This window comes from Grammomys surdaster, unplaced genomic scaffold (assembly GCF_004785775.1).
Source record: "Grammomys surdaster isolate TR1022 unplaced genomic scaffold, NIH_TR_1.0 130, whole genome shotgun sequence".
Lineage (NCBI taxonomy): Eukaryota > Metazoa > Chordata > Mammalia > Rodentia > Muridae > Grammomys > Grammomys surdaster.
The window spans coordinates 5,814,549-5,841,493 of record NW_021604588.1 but is presented as its reverse complement, the minus strand read 5'-3'; the positions used below and the strand labels follow the sequence as shown (position 1 = coordinate 5,841,493).

At 39.4% G+C, this 26,945-nt stretch overlaps 1 protein-coding gene across 4 annotated transcripts in view; it reads left to right on the top strand.

Moving 5' to 3' along the window:
- Window positions 1-26,945, top strand: part of Rabgap1l (RAB GTPase activating protein 1 like) — a 567,726-nt gene that overhangs the window by 388,166 nt on the left and 152,615 nt on the right. For all 4 annotated transcript variants that reach the window (XM_028758413.1, XM_028758415.1, XM_028758421.1 and 1 more), the window contains one exon: window positions 4,247-4,288. In XM_028758413.1, the coding sequence (XP_028614246.1) occupies window positions 4,247-4,288 (42 nt within the window). The remainder of the gene's footprint in view (window positions 1-4,246; window positions 4,289-26,945) is intronic.

The window sequence follows — 26,945 nt, the reverse complement described above, 5'->3', positions numbered from 1 at the left end:
ATCCCCTCGCCCCTCCTCCTTGTTCTCTGTGGATGTAACCTCTATCTACACCCCCCCACTCCCACCTCCCCACCCTCAAAATTCCCACCCCCTGGGGCATCCAGCCTTCATGAGGTCAAGGTTCTCTTCTAAAGACCAGTCTTATTCCGTGGTGATCTGATAAGATGCAAGGGGATGACCCCATTTCTTTGAACCTATGGTTAGTAGCACTTCATAGCAGCAGTTCAGGAAAAAAAAAACCCTCTTAACCTCATAACCAGAAAGTATAAGTAGGGAGGAAGCCAGTGTTCTACAATCCTGTTTAAGGGTATCCTCCAAGAGACCCAAAGACTCAGCACCCCTATACAGGATTCTGTCACCCACCTAGTAGAGCATAGGGTCCTTTGAGATCTAAGCTGTAATGGCAACTTGTTACTGAGCCTTCTTCTCTGACTTAGTGGTTTAGAGGATGACTTTTATATCTGTGCTGCTTAAATTAACATCCATGACCTGTAGCTTGAACTGGGCAGCCCTAGAAAATTCACATGGATTTCTGTAAAAAATTTTTTTGAATTTTGAAATAAGGCTTCATTGTGCCCAGGGTGGCTTGGACCTTCCATCCTCCTGCCTCATCCCCTGATTTCTTGTAGATACACTAACATTCCCAGCTCATCCTAGAAATAATAATTTCTTTTTGTGAAAATTTATGGTTAATGTGTGAGGAATAAGGATATGCTTTTAAGCCAGGCAGTGGTGGTGCATGCCTTTAGTCTTAGCACTTGGGGGCAGAGGCAGGTGGATCTCTGAGTTCAAGGCCAATCTGGCATGAGTTCCAGGACAGCCAGGACTACCCAGAGAAATCCTGTCTTGAAAAACAAACACCAACCAGCCACCCACCCAAACAAACAAACAAACAAACAAACAAAATATGCTTTTAATGTTATTAACCCAGATATTGGCACATTTAAATAACTCTTTTGTTTGTTTTGTTTCAAGATGGTCTCATGGTCTCATAGCTCTGGGTTGGCCTTGAACTCATAGATTCTATTTGATATCCTTCTACCTCCCAAATGCTGGAACTAAAGGTGTATCCCAGTATTCCTGGCTTATATTCTCTTATTTATCATTTATTATTTTTGTTCTTATATTAAAGCATAGTAGATAGACTTAATATTGACAGTAACAGATAGCCATAACAACATAGTTATTTAATTTTGTTCAATAATCCCTTTTTTTGTTTATTAAATAGCTCATAAAACATAATGTAAGAAAGAAATGAGGAATCTTTTGTCTCAAATTTTCTTACCAGAGTTTTACAAGTAAAGAAATTACTTTGCTGACCCCTTCTGACCTAGAATAGTGCTCAAAACCTCAAACAGATGTTACCAGTGTGTATCCACATGCTGCTTTAACAGTTGCAGTGGCCATTCATTTTCAAGTTTGCTTTCAAGCCACTGCCCCTAGTGAATGGTTATAATAACTCACAAACATACTTCGTTCTGCTTCAGGGGAATGGAAGAGTCACATAGGAGAAAAGGGAACATAGTTCAGTTCAGTTTGGAAAAATTGATTACGGATTGTATCTAAAGCATAGTAAGATTAGTCCCATTATAAAGGCAGGTTAAGTGAAAGCAAGTTGAGCTCAGAGTTGTAAATGCTGACAAGGCATAGTATTAACTTGGTTGTAAGTTTGGGCAAAAGTTGAATTTCTGAAGGTAAGAGGTATTTTCTGAGAGTTCATACCTATTAATAAATGGCTAGAAATAATTTTTGCCTGAACAGTGGAAACATTTTGGAAATGAAAACCCTCCTACTACCCACCCCGGGTTTTTTAGAGCTATTTTGACTATTTAGAGATATAAAGTTTTTATTTATATTTCTTTGGTCATATTTTTGTAGCCTTGTTGCTTCAACATTTGGTTTTAATACAATTCAAGAAAAGGAGTTTTTACCATAATACAAAGGTGATTCTATGAAAAAGTCTAGTTGAATACATAGGGAAAAGGGTCAACTACAAAAAATTAGGATGGCTGTATAATTCTCACTAAGTAAGCATGTACTATATGTATTCCCACACTATTTGGAGAATGGTCATAGATTATACATCATGAGACTTGGGCTGGAGGTGATCTAATCCTAAACATGTACACAAGCTTGGGCTAGTCCTGTTCATAGTCTGAAATTTTCTAATTAAAGTCTGTATTATTATGAGAATCAGTGAGATTTCCTTATTGTGTTAAAAACAGAGAGATGGGGCAATGTTTTACAGTGGTGCTATAACTAACAAGCCATGGTGATTGTGAAACCATGAAAGGATTTGGGGAGGAGAGGACTGGGGACTAACTTAAGGGAAGGTACCCAAGTGTTGACGCATTTGAGGGAACTAGAGAGACATAAGAGAGACTTACTGGATAAACAAGAACAGATCCATGTTGCATTTATTCTGATGGCAAGTTGGGAAGCACTCAGTTGTGAGAGCATTCTGCCTAGCCGCTATGATGGGCTACGTAGCCTTAGATGGGCCTTGATATGTTTTGGTTTTGGTTTTGGTTTTTTTAATTCTGGCATAGAAACTTTGTCGGATAGTCAGTAGCTAGTTGAGTTGTTAAGATGACAAATGTAGATTGGGAGAGCAATTGTAATTTTAACCCACATTTTAAAAGAATCTAAAATGGTCTTCTTTCCTTTTTTTTCTAGCTGGTTAGTTGTAATCACAATTAGTCTAGCATCATTTCTTGGGATGGTAATGTCCATTTGTCTTGTCTCTGATCCTGTGTACTACTTCTGATGTTGTAGTTAACCAAGTAAACCAACCAAAATATCTGGTTAATAGCTTATATTCTAATCAGCCAAATATTCTGTGGCTATCATTTGTTTTCCCCATCATTCTTTTGTAATATTGGTACCTTGCTGTAAAAGGTTCCTTAGCAGATTACTACAGGAACACTAGGTTTCCTGGCTATAAAATGTTGCTTCACAGATCATTATAAGACACTGGGTACCTTTTCCTAAACATCACTTCTGATTTTTGAAAAAGAAATCAGAAACCCTTTGTAGAATACACTTGATATGGTACAGTTCATCTCTAGAAGGGAGACAGATTCTGTGAAGAGGGCATATTAATTGAGCCTGAACTTTATCAGAGACGTCAACTGAGAAACGGTTCTCACATAGGAGAACTTGCATGGGAAGAAACCAGCACAGTCTTTGGAGACATTGTTTGTGATTCTGTTATCTTGAGCACATAAGATTCTATATCTCTTGAATGTCATTGCTCAACAACTCTTCAGTCACTGGGCTGAGATCACAGTTCAGTTCAGCTTTAGATCCAATATGGCTTTTGCAGAGCTAGCTTTTCATGATTGTAAATTTACATGGTTTTCATGAAAATGGGGGAAAGGATGTCCTTCAGGACAAGTTACCATCTACATCTACACAAGTAATCCACTCCCCATCCCCCAAGGTGAGCACTAAAGCACACAAACACTAAGCAGGCAGTAGGACTCCCTTGTAATGAGGGCAGGTTCTTCTGTGCTGTCTACCCACTCAGCAGGAGTTTCTCTCTTTGTTTTATCTGCCACTATCAAGATAGCCACATTACCCAGAATCCCAGAGCAGGATTCAAAAATTCAGCCAATAATTTTAAATATCACCATTCCTTTTCCATCTTGAAAAACCAAACCTTAGACATAGAGAAATACTCCACAAATGGATAGAGGATAAATATTTGATAAAAGACAGTAATTTTATGTATTAAATAGAACATTGAATTTTAATAAGCATGTCAGAGAAGTTTTAATTACTATTTTATTGATATCACTATGACAGAATACCTAATAGAAGCAAGTTAAGGGAAGAAGGATTTACTTTAGCTCACCCATTAGAGGGGTGGTGTCATCATGGTCGGGATGGGGGAACCACGTCTGTGGCCGCAGGAATGCTAGGCTGCCTGCTCACTTTTGGCAGGTGAAGAAAGAGATCTCTGTCTGGAAGTGAAGCTGGCCTATAGCCTTCAGCTCTGTCCTACACCTGCCAAGTAGGCTCAGTGGGCAGCAGACTCCATTATCTCCTGAAACAGCACTCCAGCTAGGCCTTAGTAAATAACCATATATAACCATAATGTTTCACATATAACCAAATGTTATTATAAGTAAAAATGAGAGAATTTGAGAATTTTGTTAATAATGTATGACATCATGAGAAAATGCTTTAGGTGATAGGAGACGTGGTCCCAGTGATGTTCACTTTATTATTTTTTCTGTTGCAGGGTTTGAATATAATCTTTCATGTAGCTTTGGCTCTTCTAAAGGTATGTTTCATCTTAACTTACCAAAATATTTTACCTCTTTTGCTTGTTACTGGAATCATTCCATGTAGAGCCTGTGGCTCATTTTAGCCTCTGTAAAATTTTTATTTATGTGTTTGTAAATGTTTGTATGTGTGTGTGTTGCGGGGTTTGGCGGAGACTGCATGTCATAGCTTACATGTGGAAGTTAGAGGATATCCCTCAGGAGTCAGTTCTCTCCTTCCACTGTGGGATTCAAAGGTTGAATTCAGGCCAGCAGGGCTGCACAGCCATTATGCTGAACTAGCCCGCTGGCACCAAGAAAGATAACATTTCTGAGAAAGTCTGATCCTCTCCTGGGCATTCTTTTAAATTATCATTTATTTGGTATTTGTTTTTCTTAAAATCCATTTAATCTTGCTAACACTTATTCCATAACATAAAAGATGCTTTCATTCATATGAGCTAGGTGATATGAGACAAAATTAAACCTATTTTCTGTCAAAATGAAGCCACTTTTTTTCTAAAAATACTTCTAATCGTAATAACATCCCTGGAGGTACCTAAACATATAATTGAATTATTTAAAAGCTTCTATAATATACCAAAAAAGAAACTACTACATCTCAATTTCCCATTCTTTCCTCTCATGGCTGGAAATATATGATACTTTAGAATTAAATTATAATCATCTTGCTTAATTTTATATCAACTTATCAATATAAGCCCTAACAGTGTAGTAACAGTAAGATATTTGCTACAAAGTTGGTAAAAAAAATAATAACCCAGAGAAGACATTCTGTTATTGAAGATCAAAATTGCCTTTCTTTTCCGCAATAAGTTTGTGGTTCAGTCACAGGCTTTAAGGCAGGACAGAACCAGTTCTACTTTCAGCTTTATTCTGTGACCTTTGGTAAATTAAGTGTTTAGAATTTTAATTTCAAGAAAATAATAAAATTAATTTATGGTATTATAATTAATAAGATGATATATGAAGTCTCTAAATAACTGCCTAGGATAGTTACTAAGTAATGAACATCAGCTGGTATTATTTCAGTCCTGCCCTCGGGGCCTCCTGACTGTGGAGCAGGTGCTCTTAATCCTGGAGCCATCTCTGCAGCCCCCTACTTAAACTGTTTTCATAAAATGGTAGAGATATATTTACTTAGTTCCTTCATAAAATTCTGAATCTTGGCTTTGATTATTTTCTGATATTAAAATAAATCTAAACTTCATCACATACCCTCTCAAGAAGGCTAGAATGAAGCTTAATAATGACTAGTTAGGGAAAGCATTTTATGTGTTTAAGACTAAAAATATCATCAAATCAAAAGTATGTACAAGTAAGTCTAACAAAGTTCTGCATTTTCCTATAATTTTTTTCCACTCTCAGGCATTCTATGTTTTCCAAACATCTTTTCTTATGTTTGGTAGCTCATTTACTAGTGTTTAGTTTGTCTTTCTACAACCCAGTGCTATTGCTCTGGATATAAGACCTTTCTGTGTACCAGGTTAATACTGTAGCCATTGATTTAATTGCTTTCTTGAGCAGCATGCTGACTTGTTTGTAATATTTTTAACTTTTTAGCATTTTGACCCAGATATAGCCTTGGCTGAGGACATTTTTTGGCCTTTGAGTAGAAAGGCATCTGTTCTCTTCTTTAGTGATACATGAACATCCTTAAATCATCATATTAAAGAGTTAGAGTAGTTAGAAAAGATAAAAGAGGAACTACTGGTAAAGTAGGGCTCTATGCTTGTGACTACCCTGTATGAATCCTGAAACTGAATCTACACAGAGATGGAATATGTGTGACTACATTAAAGTGAACGCCATTCATCTAACTACCCACTTGGCAGAAGGAACATTCAAGCGCACACAATACTGACTGACTTCTCATTTCATATATATGAGAAAAAAATGTGTATATGTTTATATAAAAGTTAAAACCTGACAAGTTTACAGTAGTTGTCAGTTACAGAGCCTGACTGAATTTTGAGTAGACACTTTCTCTCTATTGGAAGTGATTTCTCGTGCATCTTTTGTGCTGTGGGCTAGCATAAGCACAGGCCCAGGTGATGCTGAAGAGTCTGAAGCCCAAGGGTGACTGAAATGTTGTATCTCATTAATAACAAAGCTCAAGTTAACTGCTTTGATTTTTATTTACTTCTAACACATCCTAATTGAACATAATAATAGGATTCTTTGTGATATTTTCATACACATGTATAATGTACTTTGATTATGTTACATGATCATGCTTCCCCCAGTTATGCTTGCTGCCTTCCCTCACCCTGCTGTCCCCTCCCTCTCTAATAGTCTCCTTTCTTTTTTTTTTTTTTAAAGACTCATTTATTTATTTTATGTATTCACCATTGCTCTCTTCAGACACACCAGAAGAGGGCATCAGAGCCCACTAAAGATGGTTGTGAGCCACCATGTGGTTGCTGGGACTTGAACTCAGGACCTCTAGAAGAACAGTCAGTGCTCTTAACCGCTGAGCCATCTCTCCAGCCCCTAGTCTCCTTTCTTTTATGTTCTTTTTATAACAGCTATTTTTCATATGGAAGAAAATATACAATATTCATCTTTCTGGGTTTGGCAGATTTTGATTAGTGTGATGATCTTTAGCGCCATTTATTTTCTGGAAAATGACAAATTCATTTGTTATAGCCAACAAGTCCATCGTGTGTCTTTACGCCATTTTCCTTATTGTCTGTTGGTGAGCACCAAGGCTGATTCTATATCTTGACTGTTGTGAATAGTGTCATTGTAAGCATAGATGTTCATATGCCTATGATGTGCTGGTTTGAATTTCTTCAGGAACATAGAACGTAACTGTAATACAGCTAAAAAGTATGGTAGCTTTATTTTTAGTTTGTGAAAATTTTTCATATCATTGTCCAGAATGATGGCGTTAGTTGATACTTCTAACCAGTGGTTTATTAGGGTTTTTTCCCCCTTTGTCCTCACCAGAGTTTTTGTTTTTTCTTTTTTGTTTTATTTTTGTACGTGTATGTTTGCTTGAGACTGGTTTTCACATATCTATATTGTAGTTAAGATCATGTAGACTAGTGGTTCTCAACCTTCCTAAAATGTGACCCTTTAATATAGTTGATTATGGTTGTCTTGACCCCCAACCATAAAATTATTTTTGTTGCTATTTCTTGGGGTTTTTTTGGTTTTGGTTTTTTTGTTGTTGTTTTTTGTTGTTGTTGTTTTTGTTTTTTTATTTTATTTTTTTCAAGACACGGTTTCAATTACCTGGGTTACATTTAGTTTACGATTACTTTAGAAGTCTATTAAAGTAAAACATTCAGTTCTAAAAATACAAATGTACACCAGCCCTGATAACACATGCTTTTTTTGTTTTGTTGTTGTTGTTTTTGTTTTTTTATTTTATTTTTTTCGAGACAGGGTTTCTCTGTGTAGCCCTGGCTGTCCTGGAACTCACTCGGTAGACCAGGCTGGCCTCAAACTCAGAAATCCGCCTGCCTCTGCCTCCCAAGTGCTGGGATTAAAGGTGTGTGCTACCACTGCCTGGCTGTTTTTTGATTTTTGAGACAGGATTTCTCTGTATAACCCGGGCTGTCCTTGGAACTCACTCTGTAGACCAGGCTGGCCTCAAACTCAGAAATCTGCCTGCCTCTGCCTCCCAAGTGCTGGGATTAAAGGCATGCACCACCACTGCCGGGCTTGTTGCTACTTGTTAACTGTAATTTTGCTACTGTTACTAATCATAATGTAAATATCCAATATGTAGGATATCTGATATACAACCCTTTTTGTGAAAAGCTCATTTGGTCCCCAAAGAGGTTGTGATCCACATGTTAAGAATCACTGATACATACATTGGAGCCAGACTATTTAACTTCAAGTGTCATCTCTTAAAAAAAAAAATGGATCCAATGATGCATCTAATTCATCCTCAGGAATCTATAAACTCTTTGCTGCTTCAACATTGTTTGAAAATCTATTTTCAAAGTCTCCTTAGACACATGGCAAACTAAACTCTCAGCTTCTTAAAAAGAAAAAAAATCACAACAAAAGTTACATGCTTCCCAGATAAACTGGGGGCAGGCACATGCAAACATTTCTGTTCCAAAGTTAGGAATAGAAAAATAGTAAGAAATCTACTCAAAGTTAGACCAAACTGTGGCTTGTAAGGGCAACACCACTCCTATAGCCTTGCTGATGGGCCACAAGAGTGCTGTCAGGCTGGCTTTGCTCTCTACCTACAATTCCCTTAGCACCCCTGGTCACTGCTGTTCCCTCTGCCTTCCTGGGCTTTCTGCTGCTGCTTCAGGCTTTCTCACGGCTTCACTCCCCATCCTCTGTGGGACTCACAGGGGTTCTCCCTGCAGTTCACTGCCTAGACTCCCCCACAGTTCTTACTTGCTTAATGACTGCAAAACCAGCCTTGCTTGGATATTGCCAAGGTCTTCTGTCAGCATAAGCTATTCCTGGGCCCACTTAAACAATGACCAGCCTTTCAGCTAAGTATGAAGTAAGTCCCTAGGTTGTTTGGCTATACGGGACACCCAGATCTTATCTCAAGTTTTGGAATCAGATTCTTTTAAAAAAAAATTTTATTGGATATTTTATTTACATTTCAGATGTTATCCCCTTACCCCATTTCCCTCCCCCCACACACACCCAGGAACCCCCATCCCATCCCCCCTCCTCCTGCTTCTATGAGGATGTGCCCCCACCCACCCCCGACTCCCACCTCCTCACCCTCAAATTCCCCCACATTGGGGCATCCAGCCTTCATGAGACCAAGGATCTCCTCTCCCACCTATGCCCCACAAGGGGCATATACATCCTCCCCTACATATACAGCTAGAGCCATGGTTCCCTCCCTAAGTGCTCCCAGGCTGGTGGTTTAGACCCTGGGAGCTCTGGTTGGTTGATACTGTTGCTCTCCTCATGGGGCCGCAAACCCTTTCAGCTCCTTCAGTCTTCACTCTAACTCCTCCATTGGGAACCCTATGATCAGTTCAATGGTTAGCTGTGAGAATCTGCCTCTGAATATGTCAGACTCTGGCAGACCTCTAAGGACACAGCTATATCAGGCTCCTGTCAGCATGCACTTCCTGACTTCCACATCAGCATCTATCTTTGGTGACTGTACATGGGATGGATACCCAGGTGGAATGGTCTGCAGACGGCCCCTCCTTCAGTTTCTGTGTCACACTTTGTCTCCATATTTACTCCCTTGAGTATTTTGTTACTCCTTCTAAGAAGGACAGAAGCACCCACACTTGGTCTTCCTTCTTCATGAGCTTCATGTGGGGAATCAGATTTTTATATCTACATCTGTGAGCCTGTGACAGAGAGGATGGTCCTGTAGAGTGTTGAGATGCTCTTGGGACAGCTATCCTCTTGTGCACACAGGAATCACTTGTCTTTTTTATGTTATAGTAATTCCACATTCCTTGCCTCAAACTACTTTACACATGTTCTATTTCTGACTGAACTGCAAATTAAAAAAAAAGTTTTACTTCTCTCCTTTTTGTCTCCTAATTATCACTGTAAATATGGCTGAATTAGCAGTCTGAATGCTTGTGGCCCTGAAGGTCCCTCTTTAAGGACACTCTTCACTACTTTGGTGATAACTAGTTTTTTGTCGTAAATATTTGAGAGGAATTATTTTTTTAAAGGCAGAATTTAGGCAGACATGACAGTTGATGGCCATCAAGCATGATGACCTGAATCTGATCCCTGGGAACCATATGGTAGAATGAAAGAACCAACTTTGGCAAGTTGCTCTGTGACCTCTACAAGAATAGTACAAGTTGCCCTCCCCAAATAAAAAGTAATTAAAAAAAACTTTTAGAAATTTCCTCCAAGCCGGGCGGTGGTGGCACACACCTTTAATCCCAGCACTTGGGAGGCAGAGGCAGGCGGATTTCTGAGTTCAAGAGTTCGAGGCTAGCCTGGTCTACAGAGTGAGTTCCAGGACAGCCAGAGCTACACAGAGAAACCCTGTCTCGAAAAAACAAACAAACAAAAAAAAACAAACAGAAATTTCCTCCAAGGTTGGTTGCATAATTGCTTTGAAACTGAGGTGAATTACAACTTAATGATGGCCTAAACACACGGCAAAGGTTTCTCACCTAGGAATGGCCAGAAAGCAGAGAAGGGTCCAGCCAGGGCTATAGCCCTAACCTGTCTAATTTTTCAAACAGGCCCCACTCCTAAGAGTTTCCACTTCCCTCTGAGGCAGGACAGAAAGGCCTTGGCTACAGGAGAAGGGGGAGAAGTCCCTCCCCACAAAGTCCACCTGAAGCCCCCACCAGCGAAAGTGGCAAGGATTCCAGCACAGTAACCAATGCTTATGACCTTTCTCCCTTCCCAGATGTAAACCTGCCAGAGCTCCTAAGCAACCCTGTAATCTACCTGCCAAAAGAGAGTAAAGGGAGGATTTCTTAGCAGGATTTTTGAGATATACCTGAGAGCCACCAAATGCTATATATGGCTAATCCTAAACTGATTAATTGTAATGTCTCTTGAGGCTTCTGCACTCACATTTGGGTAGGATTTGCTTTCTGTGGCTCTCTCCAGGAAGCCCGCATACATGCTATTCACTGTATTTTCCCTTCTTTCCTCAAGAGTCTCTTTTCCTCCTGACCCTCATGCATAAACCTATATTAAAATACCTCTAATAAGTCTCCCACTCTACTCAGTTGTAAAGTGGCTAATCCTGAAACTTTTCTCAGTGTTGATACTACAATTTTAGTTTGGGTTGAGTTGACAAGCTCAGGTGACAGTATGGATATATGTTTCTGTTCCCTCATGGATGACAGTCCTGATAGTGCCTTTAAGTTATATATAAATCTATCATGGGTTGATCTATTAGCTAGGTCAGAGCCATTGTGTTCCAGTCTTTCTCAATGATTAAACACACCACGTGAAACAAAGGCTTCCACATGAGCCTTTTGTAGGGGATACTTCATGTCCAAACCACAATAACCTTATGGCCCATCTCCCACAAAGTCGGAGGATATGGACAAAATGGAGCTAAGTATGGTCTCTACCTAGTTTACAAGAGAATCCCCATTCCCGTTTGAAATAGCCTTTGCTGCCCACATTTCTATCAGGCTCCTGGTCCTGCAAGCCCTCACTTGAACCACTCATTAGGCTCTGCTTACATCATTCTAAGCTCTCTCTCTAGATTCTCCAAACTTCTCCAGATTTTTCCTGCAAAGTAACCCCAAAGCTTCTCACATTGTCCATCTTGTAGTAATGGCAATGACCCTACTTCTTAGAAACAATTTTCTGTCAGCCAGCCTTCAGGCATTATAACACATACTTGAGATGATCACACATTATAAAGAGAAATTATTTATTTTTTTATCATAATGTGTGCTAGTCCATGACTGAGCTTGAGGTAAGGCAGTACCACATCACAGCCATAGCACCTAACAGCAAAACTGCTAGCATCAGAGCCAGGGATGGAAGGGGGAGTGAAGGGAGCAGGGTCCCATAGTCTGCTTCAGCAGCATATCCTTGGTGTACTAAATATTCCAGTAGGTTCTATCTTTAAAAAGATAATACTCTCTGAGGACCAAGCCTCTAGCATACACTTTTTTTTGGGGGGAGAGGGGGCGTTCTGGATGCAAACAAAAATAAGGCATAATCTGTCCTCTCTTTGTGTCTTTATATGGCCAAAGGAGAAATAAAGAACCAACAATTACAGAACCAGGAGCTGTTGGTGAGCAGTACGAGGACACATCACACACCACACACACACACACACACACACACACACACACACACACACTTTTCTGCTGCCCTTGAGAAGAAGGACTAACGTACTGCAGATGTTTGCCTGCACTGTAAGACCTCGCTTGAATACCATATGTGTTAGGGGAGGTACACATGCTAAAATGGGCAGTGCATTTTTGGTCTCCTTGGCATTTGATGAAGCACTTTAGAGTTCAGAGTTCTTGTTTCTGTGCTCAGAGATGGTGGCATAAGAAAAACTGAAGGTTTGGTTGTATTTTTTTCATTTAGTGTTTTAGTTAGAATTGGAAAGACTTGGGTTGAAGAGGAAATTGGAGTGGTTTTTGCTTGTAGCTCAGGTTTTTTTTATTTTATTTTTTATTTTTTTATTTTGTTTTTCCTTTGCTGAAGGAACGGCTTCTCTCCTGTTGGTGGCAGCAGGGCTCTACTCATAGATGTGGAAATGGTTTAACTGCCGAACTGCTTGCCTTCCTTTATCTTGTATCTCCCAAAATTATTCAACATCTCTCTTATTTCAAGTGCTTTGTATTTTAATCTAACATACTCCCTGTCTTAATGATAGATTCATGCTAAAAACAAACCAACCATTCTGATTACTGTAGAATCCTCAGGTAATTTTGTTTCAGAAAAACTGTGTTTTGTGAAGTAGGGATCTGTATTGGGGGCAGGAGGAGTCCATCATCACAGTGCATTGCATGCATCCAGACTTATTTTAAATGTATTGAGGCAATCTTCCATTGTTTAACTCTCATTAGGCAATCTAAAGTGCCCGGAATCAAGGGAAGCATGTCATTGTTTCGAGCAGCCAGTAATTAATTTGATCTCAGTGTACTTTAAGAAATGTGAGATCATTTGGCAGAAACAGAATCAAACCTCTTTGCCCCATTTTTGTGAGTAAAGTAAGTTCTCAGCATAAATTCATTCAAGCTTTCAACCCCCTTACTTAAAAACCTTTCTTCATCTTTATCCTCCACTGCTTTGCACAGTTCTGCCTTTTAGTATGGACATATTCAGCATTCATTCCATGGTCAACTTCCCGTGTATGTTCCTGATTCTGTCTTCTCTGCCTCACTTTCCAGAAGCCTGTCAGAGTAGCTTGGCTCAGATATTCATCAGACATTCTGAAAGGACCTATTTTGTTCAAGTCCTAGTTTAGGTTAGGAGAAATAGAGATAACATCTGGTGTCTTAAAGTTGGCATGGTTGTAGTGGGAGAAAGGGATGAGTGCACAATTACAACTGTCTTGTCTTTTAGGGAACTTCTGGGCCAGGCACAATGGCACACTCCTTTAATTTCAGCACTCAGGAGGAAGAGGTTGGTGGAGCTTCACTCCAACCTGATCTACATAGTGAGTTACAGGCCACCAGGGCTACCTTGCAAGACCGTCTCAAAAACAGTAGATATAGGTGAAGGGTTGGCAACCTAAAGACAGGTTGCCAGTTTTATTCCGGCAACACCAGGAAAGAGTTTTGTTTTTTTGTTTTTTGTTTTAAAGATCATAACTAAACAGAATTTTAGGCAGGGCTAGCAACATGCAAGTATTTACAAAAGAAGAAATTCAAGTGATGTATAATATTCAGCATCTCTAGCCATTTTAATTTCAGAGAAATTAAAATTAAAACTACTTTGAGATTTCATTCATATCAATCAGATCATCAAGAAAACAAATGAAGGGCTAGAGAGCTAGCTTAGCAGGTAGAGCACTGACTTCTCTTCCAGAGGATCCAGGTTCAATCCTCAGTACCTACACTGTGGTTCAAAGCCATCTTTAACCAGTTCCAGGGATCCAACTCCCTCTTCTGATTTCCACAGGTATGTACATTCAGCACAGACATGCATACAAACAAAACATTCTTAAAATAATACAATAGGTTTAAAAGACAGCAACAAGCAATAACAGATGTAGGAAGGATATGGGGTAATAGTAACCTATAATCTACTGTTGTAGCTGTTATGGATATCAGCATGAAGGCATCTCAAAAAAACCTAAAAGCTATCATATGACCCAGCTGTAGCACTCCTGGGCATGTGCTCCAAGGACTCTGCATCTCATTGCAGAGGTCTGTGCTCATCCTTGCTCATCATGGCTGCCTTCACAGTAGCAGGGAAATGAAGTCAGGTCAGATGCCCTTGAACAGACTCGGTTAGGAAAATGTGGGATAGAAATACAATGGAGTTTTATTCTGCCTTAAAGGAAACTGGAGTTATGAAAATTTTAGAAAAATTAATGGAACTGGATAATACTGAGTTAAGTCAGAGAATCCAGACTTAGAAAGACAAATACTATATGTTCTTATATGATGATCCTAGCCTCTTTCTGTTAGGTATGTGTGTTCAGAACAGTGGAGGCCAAGAATAGAAAGGAGCCCCTTAGGATGGGGAAAGTAAAAGAGAGGGTTTAAGAGAGAACATGAGGAAACCGACAGAACGAGGTGGAAGCAGGGATGGGCGGGGAGGCTGGAGCAGAGAATGCAGCAGGGAAGAGAGAAGATAGTGAGGAGAGAACCAACATGAAATATGAGAGCCACATATGCAAACTTTGTAAGCCCCTTTAAGTAAAATATATAAAAATAAAATAAGTTGTTAGGGAAGCTGGCCAAGTCGGATCCTTTGCTGTGAGGTTCTGAAGGTCTTATACTGTTGCTGTCAATTTGTGCGTTTTCATCTGAAACTAGATTTTTTTAAATTATTTTTATTTTATGTGTGTGAGTGCTTTGGCTACACATTTGTCTATGCACTGCATGTATATATTGCCTGTAGGAGCCAGAAAATGGCACTGGATCTCTTGGAACTGGGGTTATGAATGTGTGTAAGCCACCTAGAAATCCCATTTAAAAGCATGTTTGAATGCAACTAGTGTGCAGTAGTCTTTCTAATAAGCTATTTGGAAAACAACTGACCTCTGTTATATAATTTTAACTGTCTTGTACTATTGTGATTTCACCCGATTTTCAAAGTGATTCATCAGATCCTTAGTTGCATCACTTTAGTGAGCAAAATTAGTCTGTTGCCTATTGAAAAGTAAAGCTAGTAATCCACACAGATAAAGAGGATCATGGCAGCTTATTGATCCATCACTGGCAGTCTTTAACCAGAGTCCTAATTGTGTAATAATGATGTAACTTTACAGCATTTACAGTTTGTGAGGTGCACCTACATCCCTTTTTATGCAGTTGTTGCAAATAATAGCAAGGGCCTTGTCTCTTAAGTATCTGAAGTGTACTAGATGCTGTGTCAAGCTTTTGGAAATAATCTTCTTGATCTTACATTTTTCTCTTTGTTCTAGTGAAATACAACATAAGAGTCGCAGATTTAATCATTTTCACATGTGCAGTTTCTGTACTTGAAGGCATTCCCATTACTGTACAATACAATACTAGCAGTCATTCCCAGTCATCTTCATTGTCCCCAGCAGAGCTGTGTATGTATCACTCCTCTGCCTTCCCAGTCTCCATTCTGTATCCAGTCTTGTGACCTTGACTGTTCTAGAAACCTGATAAAAGTGTGAAGACAGTGTTTGTGCCTTTCGTTTAGCATAGTGTATAGCCCCTGATTCTATCAGTCTTGTTACTGTTGTAGTGTAGTTTCATTACTTAGTGTATTGTCTCAAGGCATCCACCCATCTAAGCAAGTTATACAACACAACCACAGTTGCTCTGTCTTACTGTGGAGCTAGTGTTTGCAACCCTAAGCTATGGTGTGTGTGTGCATGTTTTAAACCTTACAGATACTCTATAAAAAAAGAGACTTTATATCTCACATGGTATTCACACCTACTAACTCTCAGTCAAAATTCTCTGCTTTTTCATCTTGTACAGCAGGAAATTCTGAGGCTACAGTAAAATCAACCTCTGTTTCACAAGTATTGCTTCTATGTGACAGTGTGTCGGGAAAATTTAAAAAGGCCGCCAAAGCGGCGCAAGCCCACGGTGGGGCTTCTGCCACCTTGGCGGGTCCCACATCAAGGAGGAGGATTCTTATGGTTCCAGCGGCCTGAGGGCCTTGGCGGCGGCAGGCCCCAGTAACACGAGGAAGTCCTTGGTTCCAAAAAGATTTATTGTCATGACGGATAATAGATGGATCTAGGTGTACCCCCCCAAAACTCAGGGCAGTCCCGAGTTATATAGGGAGGGAGAAAGGGGGAGGATTGGGGGAGGATCTGGGGGAGGAATGTTTAATTTGCTCTGCCCTCTGGCCTTCATTAGTATGTAAATCTCTAGGGCCTGAGGCCTATAGCCTGGCCTATGTGACTCTATGGAAATGTGACTGTTTTCAGGATCCTAGATGATGGGAGGGACCGAACTCCTGCCGGTTCTCATGCAGAATTCCACGGAGAATCTCGGGGTTCTAAGTACCTGCTCAACCATGACCCAGGATACCCTTATGCAGTCCCACAACAGTGAAAAGAATGCTTCTTAGTGAAATTGTTTAAAGGCTGTGTGTTTAAGATTGTCCCAATTTTAAAAAAAAAATGTTTCTGGTTGAATATGATAGAGATAGAGAAACCCAGAGCCATGATATGAACAAATAATTGAATTCAAACTGCTGAACTCACTGCCATAAATGATCATAAAATTAAAATATTCTCTGCTCTTGACTGGCTGGAATGATACTGGATTGCTAAGTTAAGCAAAGCCAGTGTTCTTTCTTTGTCTCTCAGACATATGAAGTCATTCCTGAATGGCATGGCATGCTGTAGTCTCACTGTTTTACTGCACCCCATCACTGTGTGTGAGCTCATCATCATTCTCAGAAGACGTTTGTCAGAGGCTGTCAATGCTCCATAAGTTTTTATGACACTTTATCTGTGTGAGTTGCTACCATTGCTTTTCAGCATGAAAGAGACTAATTTTGTTCATTAGGGTGTTGACAATTTGATGATTCACTTTGAAAATCAATTGCTGTCATCACAATGGTGTAACCAGTCATAGAAAATGTAACGGAAACCTAAATTTATCTTATTATTGATACTCAGTTTGTGCATGTGGAGAAAAGGCTTTAATTTTGCTAGAAATACAGCAACTAGAACTCTGGCTTGCTGTTTCTCCTCTCTTGCTTTCCTCTCTTACCCAGGAAAATTCTTTCCTGAGTAAGAATTTAGTTTGGGGAAAGTTAAATTAATTTAGAATAAAATCCTTTATTTATAACATTTATAATTTTGAGAGGTATATTTTTTATTTTTATTTTTTTAGAGAGGTATATTTTTAATTTCTATTTTAAAAGCTAAAAGTACATGAAAGGTGGTTTAAATAGATAGCATGCTCTTCTCCCAGAGCACTACAAAGGATTTGCCTAAAAGGCGAGAATATCAGTTCGCTCCCCTCCCCTCACTAAGACTCCAGCTCTGTAACTGGTTTTCTTCCACAGCCCAGTAGGGCATTCCCTTGATGTGCATGTTAAACCTGGGTCATCCCCACATCCACATACCGTCACTCACAGGGAGAGGAGACTACCAGAGGATAGTGGAAAACAGGCAGTCTCTGTTTAAGCAAATAAATTACATATTACACTTTCATTTACATTACTTGGGCAAAAGTTTTGTTGATGGCCACATAACTGTGGGGAAACTGGGAAATACAGTCTGTACCTTAGTAGTCATAGGTCTGTTACAGATCTGACGTCTATAGCAGGAAGACCACGTTTTGTAAAGAATAATCACAACCTGTCATACTCTGCTGCACTGACCATTCAGTATCCGTGACCAGCTTCATCCCCACACGGACACTTCTTCCAGTAGAGACATTCCAAGACTCCATTTAGTTACTTCAAAGTAACAGAGTTTGGGTAACCTGGATGTCTGTGTTAGAAACAATGGAATGGTCTAAAAGGCTTAGAGTCACAAGGATCAAGGAGCCACAGATTACATTAAAGTTCTAGTTAAGAACAACTGCCTGGGGACAATACCAGCTTTGATAAGGACAAGCAAGTCATAGGCAGAGTCATAGTGAGCTGTCCCCTGAACTTTAACCCAGCCGATACTTGGTTCTGAAAGATATCTGGTATTCCCCCTGAACACCCACACTCCAGTGTCATCCCCTTCCCCACATCCTGCCTTTCTGTGTTTATAACCCCTGTGTGAATGAATTATGATTTGAGAAAAAATTAATTGTTAAAAAAAAAAAAAGAACAACTGCCTGGGACTTGGAGATATGTTGTGGTCAGTAATGAAAACTACCGAATTACTCACCAAAGTGTCTTTAATCAAGTTTCTGATAGAGCAGAATGCTAAACATGGGCAGGAAAGAAAGAACATACTCCACAGACATGGACGAGAGATGATTGAGTGATTGAGGGAAAGTTCAGAATTTACAAAAGTCAGGTTCCTTTCATAAAATTCACTAGAGGGCAATTTCGGCCTGACCACTGCAGACAAGACAAGTTGTGACCTCCACAACTACAGCCAGAATGTTTACCACTCATAACTGTTCTGCCATGTGAATGTCCCAGCTAAAGTAAGGACCATAGCCCACAGCTCTGGGCCTGGCCTTTCAGAGACTTCAGTGAATGGAGAAAGAAAGCTGGATATGGTGACACATGGTTAATTTGCACTTGAAGGCAGAAGCAGGTGGATCTCTGTGGTCAGTATCTCCACATAGTGAGTTCTAAGCCAGCCAGAGATACATAATGAGTCCCTGTCTCAAAAATAAATAAATAAATAAATAAATAAATAAATAAATAAATAATAGACAGACAGACAGATATAGATGATAAGAAAAGAAACAAAATAAAAACTACATAAAAAAAAATTAGCCCCAACCCAAATGCCATGTGACTCCAATAGAAAAAATATGAGGAAGAAGAGATCCATCAATCTGAGGCCTAGAGGAGGAGTAGCTTAGAGGCCCCTGTGAAGAAGAGTGTTCCATTCAGCCCCTACTATCAGGAGAAGCAGTAGATAACTATGTGATAGGCCTTTCCTCTAGCTGGGTGATGCAGATGTAGGCCAGATTAAACCAGATTAAAGCATACAAAGGCAGGTCTATTAGGCAGTGCTCCCAGGCCTGTCCATCAGTCCCAGAGAAAGGGGCTAAGGAAGTCTCATCATGGATCTGGCCTAGGGTTGGGGAAGTTTTATAGACCTTAGTCGAGGGGTTATGCTGTGTCAGCCAGGAGCTGGGACTGTGCCCAAGTGTCAGGAGCTGAGCACTTAGGCGGAGATTTGGGTGGCTGGCAGCGTGGGGAGGAGGTTGGGACAGCTGCCAAGAATGTAGTACTGGGCCATGGGAGCCATTCCTTTGTTCAGTTTTTCCATGCAACCAGGGTTGGGGGAAGGATGGCAGTTGGGGTTTCCCAGCTTGAGCAGGGGTGAACAGGAGTCCAGCCTAACTCTATGCTTGATGAAGAACACAGAGGAGAGGAGGAAAGAAAAAAGATGAATTCTTGCCAGGTGGATCCTCCTGACTACTCTTCTGAGAGCAGTGAAGGCAAACTGTGGCCAGAAATCAGAACGGATCGAGGCCAGGTGGTCTGGCCACTATGATGTATTGTTGTTTTTGAGACAGGTTTTTATTTGCCTAAGGCTAGCCTCCAACTTCCTGTGTAGCTGAAGATGACCTTGAATTTCTGATTCGCCATGAAGCATGATGTAAATGGTACTGGAGATCAACTCAGAGCTTTGTCCATGCTCGACAGTACTCTGGTTTGAGCTATAGTCTCAATCTGCAGACCTATCTCGACATGTCTTCGAACTGCTAAATCTTGCTTACTTATAACATCCCTCCCAAATTACCATCTGAGGAGAACTGCTCTGAATATTACAAATGGTAGCATTCATAAATGTCTAAATTCCTTTTAAAATTCTATCCTGCTGCCTGGACAGTTCTGCATACTCTTTACTGACTGATTGATATGGCTGCATTTTAAAAGATCAGTATTGGAAAGTAAGCACCAACCTTTTTTTCTTAATCTTTAAATTATAAGTGACTCTTCCTTAATCATGAAACGATGAAAGGTGATGTATTTCAGATGTGACCCATTGCGTTCTCATTGTCTACGATAAGCTTTTCAGATACTTCTGTGGGTCTTTTTGTTTGGTTTGTTTGTTTTGTATTTTGGAGGTTGAGAATTTGTTATAGTAATTCTAAGTACAATATTTTCATCTTTGTGACTTCTTCATTAAGAAGAATTAAGTCTTGCCCTTAAATTAAGGCTAGTTTATCATTCAACTACCAAAGAAAAATCAACAATTTCACTAAGGGAATTTACAAGTGTAATTATAGTAATCTTGACTTGGTATTTAATTCTATATAGGCAACTACAAGTTGGCTCTGAAGGAACATTGCTGATCCAGACTACAAAAACTCTAGAGTTCATTTAGTCCTCTCTTACTTTCTTGATTCAAGAATTGTTTCTAAGTTTTTGTGTGGCGAATTTCCTTCTCTTTCCTAAACTTACTGACAGTTATATAGCATGAATTATCCAAAGCTCACAGAACACTTTAAACAGCAACATTATGGTAACTTTTAATTTAGAAACCTTTCTGTTCTGTACCAAAACCCACAGTGACTCAACTATTTCCATTTCTTAAATGGTCTTTTCATTTTTCATGGCTAGTCCTTATTTATGATGGCTATAAGGTAATAATAGCCTTTTGGAAAGTGATACTATTTAGTATCAGTTATTATATTCTCAAGGAATCATTGCGCTTAATTGGGTTAGATCAGTTAACTTAGTATTTAATATATATAAACCTGGATTCCAGGGAGAAAAGCAACATTCAAGAAGGATACATTTCAAAATGCTTCCAAGTTTTCTGGTTTTTTATATACTACTATGACTTTGTTACTCAGTTTGTTTATGAAATTAAAACAAAGTAACTGCCTTGCTATAAGAACATTTAGTAATTGCAAAGGGCAGAAGCCATAACAGAAGCATACTCACCATCTGCTGCAAAGAAGTAATTCAGTTCTTTCCTGAGTAAACCCACAGTTTACTGTGTTATTTCCCTGTGGAGGCTTCTCTGAGAGAGAATAGAGCACTAAATACCAAATTTATAAATGTTAAGGGATCATTATAGTTGATTCTTGCTTGCTAAAATAATAAAAAGGTTCAAAGGCCGTGTGAAATTATAATACTTTAAAAGTAAAATAATTGAACAAATGGAACAGCTAAGACAAGAAACTTATATAAGTGTTCTTTTCTTCCATTATGTTGTCAGGAAATGTTTTAAAACCTTATCTCTTCTTTCTACTGTGACCTGCAGTGATAGCCCAGGATTATATAGGCAGAGAGATAATATATAAGAAGAGGCTAGTGATGGATATCATAAACTAATACAAGAGAATACTGGATGACTGGATATCCTCCAGTCAGTAAGAGAAGGCCTCTGTCAACCAAGCAGCATAAAAGCTTGGTACTCTAAAGACCAAGGCAATAATAAGTACCAAGCTCTGAGATGGGAGAAGTTTTGTGTTTTCAAGAAGGCCAGTGTGGCTGGAATTTAGTGACCTAGTTAAGACTCAGGGAAGGAAGAATTGTGGTCAGAAACCAAGTTAGTAAGAACGTATAAGCAAAGAACGGTGTATACACTGGGATACAACAGGATACCATTGTAAGTTTTAAGCAAGTAGACATTTTACCTGATTTTTTGGTTTTAGGAGATGATTTTGATTGAGGCATGTTGGTGTATAGGATATATATTGAAGAGGATGACCGTAGAAACATGAACTCTAGTTAAGATGTTATTTCAGCACCATACAGAAAATAATGCTAGCTTTTGCTAAGGTGATACATGTAGATATGGAAAAAGAGGGCAGATTCAAAGATTCTCTTTGAAACTGAGTTTTTCAAGACATGTACATGGTGTGGAAGGCTAAGTGAAAGTGAGGGATGAACATATCCTAGTCTATCTTTGTCACTGAAACACAATATCTCAGGCTAAATAATTTGAAAATAGGATTAATTTATAATCATGATAGCTGAATGGTTCAAAGAACACAGTGAACGCATTCTGGAGAGGGTGCCCTGGCTGGGTGACAACATAGCAGAAATGTAGAAAAGGAACAAGCCAGGTAAGGATGGGACACAGAGAAGAGGAAGTGAGCTGAGACAACTGAGTACACGTCCTAACCGTCCGTTCTAGCAGGAGCTGATGCAGTCACAGCTCACGCCACAAGACCAGTTTTAGTCTTCCTGAGACTGGAGCCCAGGACCCTGTTATGTGTCACCTCTTAACGACATCAGTGCTGCCTCGAGACTGAGCTTCAGCACATAAACCTTCATGGGTCAAGCCATAGCCAAGCCATAGCAAAGGGTGCCTTGGAGACAGCGTTGGATGATTTTTTGCAAGTATAGGGAAATTCACAGAGTCTTTTGAAAAAAAAAATGCCCAATTGACATTAACAGGACAAGAACATGAATTTGTTAGTATTCTTATGCCTATGGCAACCCTGAACCCAAAGAAATTTTAGATGGCTGAGGCTTAAGTACCTGAAGAACAGGTTTTTCTCTGTTCCCTACCATTGGATCCTTCTCCCCCAACCTGACTTGCCTGGTTGGGCCTCAGGGGAAGAGGATGTTCCTGGCTGGAACTAGATGTTTCAGGGTGGTGTGGTACCCAAGGGGGAGCGATGGGGGTGGAATTTGTAAGGGTGAAACAGGGAGAAGAGGAGGGGGTTGCAATCAGGATGTAAAGTGAATAAAAAACATTGTTAGAAGAAAAGAAACAGGTTTTACTTTATTTGTGCATGTGTGTGTGTGTGTTTATGAAGCCCATACTGCTATCCTTAATTTACTAATCCGCCTGGCTCTACCTTCCACGTGCTGGAATTACAGGCATGCATATGCCACCAAAGCTCTGGTACCACTATTTTATTCTCAACTTTTTTGAAAATAATATCTTGGCTTCTATATATGTACATGAGTACGTAGGATATTTGTCTCTTTATGTTTGACTTACTTCACAACCTCTAAGCACTTCAATCACATTGCTGGAGATGACAGAAATTTTGTTTTTGGGTTGCTATTGTTTTTAGGAACAAATGATATTCTGGAGAGAGAGAGAGAGAGAGAGAGAGAGAGAGAGAGAGAGAGAGAGAGACAGACATTTTCTTTATATTCGTTATTTGATATACACTTAGGTTGATGTCATCTCTTGGCTACTGTGAATAGTTCGTTCTACAAAAAAAATTGTAGTGCAGATGTCACTTATGCATGCAGATTTCTATTCTCTTGGCTGTATACCAGTAGTAGATCATATGTTAGTTCTATATTTATGATTTTTTTGAAACCCTGCACAGTGTTTTCCATAATGGAAACACAGATTTACGTTTCTGCCAACAGTGTTGAGAGCTCAACCTTCTGCACAGCTGTACCAACATTTGTTCCATTTTTAAATGATTTATTTTTATTGTTAAACTCTGTCTTGAAGTATGTGTGCATGAGTACAGGGGCATTTGGAGGCTAGAAGAGGGCTTCAGACCACCTAGAGCGAGTATTACAGGTAGCTGTGAGCTCCTAGCATGAGTATTGAGCTGGGAACTGCAGTCCTCTGCAAGAACAGCAAGTAACCTTAACCCCTGTTTTTCTGTTTCATAGTTGTCATTTTAACTGGTGAGATGACATCTTACTATGGCCTGATTTACATTTCCCCAATGACTAGTGATCTTGAATTTTTCCATATTTCTTTTGTTATTTTCATGTGTTCTTATGATAAATGTCTATATCATTTACCCATCTTTAATTGAAGTCTTTGGTTTTATTTATGTTGAGTTATAAGTATTCTTTATATACCCTGGAGATTAATCTCTGCTAGATAAGTAGTCTAACAATTTTTTTTCCAGTCTGTATGTTCTCCTGTCTCAGTTGTTTCTTTTGTTGTTCAGAAGCATTTTTACTCGATGGGATATCTTTTGTCAGTTATGAGGTCAAACACCAAAAAGCATTTGTCCCAACCAGTGTCTTAAAGCAATTCTCCTTTGTGCCCTCAGGGGATTTTAGAGTTTCTAGAGTTACATGTAAGTCTTTAATATAGTTTGAAGTTGACTTTTTTTTTATAAGAAGTGATATATATATATATATATATATATATATATATATATATATATTTTTTTTTTTATATTTTTTTTTTCATGTTTTCACCACACCGTGAGTGTGTGTGTATGTACATACATTTGGGCACATGTGAAAGTTAACTTGGGAAGTCATTCCTCAGGTGTCATTCACCTTGCTTCATGAGACAGGATCTGTCTCTGACTTGGAACTCACCAATTAGGCTGACAGTTAGGCCTATTGATCTCCTTCACACCCCGCTCCCCATTGGTCTATATTCTCAGCTCATTTGTTTGTGCTCAGGATGACTGAACTTAGGTCCTTATGTTCACATGGCAAGCACTTTGCATTCTTAGTTAGGGTTTTTATTGCTGTGACAAGACAGCATGACCACGGCAAATCTTATAAAAGGCAACATTTAACTGGGGCTGGCTTAAGGTTCAGAGAGAGAGAGGGAGGAAGGGAGGGGAGGAAGGGAGGAGAGGGAGAGGGGGGGAGGGAGAGGGGGAGGGGGGGGGAGGGGGGAGAGGGGGGGGGGCGGGGAGGGGGAGAGGGAGAGGGAGAGGGAGGAGAGAGAATGAATTGGGCCTGGCTTGGGCATTTGAAACCCGAAGCCCACCCCAAGTGACACACTTCCTCTTCCAAGGCCACACCTACTACCACTCCCTAAGCATTCAAATATTAGTCTATGAGGGCCTTTCTTATTCAAACCACCACACTAACTGAACTATGTCCTTAGACTGTAGTGCCATTTATTGAAGGTATTCTTTTCTCAACAGTATATTCTTTCCATCTTTGTTACAATCATTTGGCTCAGGTGTGGATTTATTTTGTGATATTTGAGTTCTCTTGACTGGTCATTTTTTCTGCTTTTACATCAGTGTTACCTTGCTTTGGTTCTTAGTGCTCTGTGGTGTCTACTAAAGTTAGGTGCTATAAATGCTTCCAGCTTTGTTCTTCTTGCTGAACATGCCTTGATTACTTCAGGATTTTTGTGCTCCCTCATTAATTGTGTCATTTTTTTTTCTAAACCTATGAAAAATGTCATTGGAATTTGATAGAAATGTCATTGAATATGTGGATTTCCTGGCCTAGTATGGGCATTTTGACAGTATCATTCTAGACCATGGACATGGAATATCATGCCATTTTTATGTATGTGTTTTCCTTACTTTATTTCATCAGTGTTTTGTAGTTTGCATGGTAGAGTCCATCTAGTTCATGAGTTAAGTTTATGTCTGGATCTGTGTTTTTGTTAACTATTGTGAATGAGATTGTCTGAACAGTTTTTATTTATTGCTATATAAAAAAACTACTGATTTTATATGGTGAATTTTACACTGTAACTTTTCTCAATTTATTACATGTTCTACTAGTTTTTTGGTGAATCTATGTTTTTCTCTATATAAAGTCATGTCATCTACAAAGAAGGACCATTTGAGACCCTCCTTTCCTGTTTGAATGCTTTTTGTTTCTTTCATTTGTCTTTTTGCTATGGCTAATGCTTCTAGCATTTTATTTAATAAGAGTGGTTACATGGACATCTGTGTCTTGGACTTGATCTTAGAAAGTCAACATCCTTTTCCAATTTAAATCATGTAAATGAGTTTATCATAGCTAGCTCTTATTGTGTTCAGGTACATTCCTTCTGTACTGAACTTTTAGAGAGTTTTCATCATGAACCATTATTAAATTTTATCAGATGCTTTTTTCATGTTCTGAGATCATGATATGACTTTTTTTGTTGTTTTTGTTTTTGTTTTGTTTTGTTTTTTTGAGACAGGGTTTCTCTGTATAGCCCTGGCTGTCCTGGAACTCACTCTGTAGACCAGGCTGGCCTCGAACTCAGAAATCCGCCTGCCTCTGCCTCCCAAGTGCTGGGATTAAAGGCGTGTGCCACCACTGCCTGGCATGATATGACTTTCATCCTTCACTGTACTGCTATAGTGTATTGTTTCTCCGTGTGTATATATTGAAACATTTATACCCCTGGGATAAATCAACTTCATGATTGTATATAATCTCTTTTAGATGCAATAAAATCTGATTTTTATTTGATTGTAGTTTTTGAGAGTTTTTGCATCTATATCCAGCGATGATTGACTATATTTTTCTTTTTTTTTCTTCTTTTTTTTTTGGTCACATTTTTATTTGGCATGGGTATGAGGTATGCTGACCTTGTAGAATGAATAGGAGAGGTCCCCTTTTTAAAATTTTTTTTGTTACCCTTTTGTTGAAAATTAGTGTACTATTTTAGTATTTACTTTGCTTGACAAATTTAAATCAAATAATTAGAAAACTTAAGAGATTCTGTTATTCATCAGCTCAGTGTTTGCTGGATATGAAGAAACCCCAGTGAAAGACACCTGGAACTTTGTTGGCATTGCTCTTGAATTTTAATCCCTTATTTATATTTCCATCATCATTTAATGTCTAATGGGAAAGATGACATCAAAGCAGGAAAAAAAAAACCCAAACAAGTATTTACGACTCTGTCAAGAACATCCTAGATTACTTTACAGATCATTATGACCTTTGACTGTGTGATGGTTTGCATGGGAAAGGAGGTTCAAGAAGACATTGGTGGAAAACAAGGAGATTATTAGAAGAGCTTTTGACACTCTTTACAGACAAACAAAGGGCCAACAGCATGGTGTAGCTCAGAGGTTAATTGAGGCTCCAGCACCAGAGACAGACACAGCATGCTGGGACCTTCAAAGGGAACCAGAGCCCAAAAGGCAGATTGGTCTCTGTTTTTTCCCTTCTGATGATGGGCTGCTTAGGGGCTGCTACAGGATCCTACAGCCAGGTGTTCTAATTCCCATGTCGGAGGCAGAGAAAGGGGTTGACTCCCAGTGAGACTCCCACTTCCTGGGACCAGAAAGTTAGTTAGCTTAGACTCTACAGAGTTCCAGTAGGGTGCCTGCTGGTATGTGAGAAGAG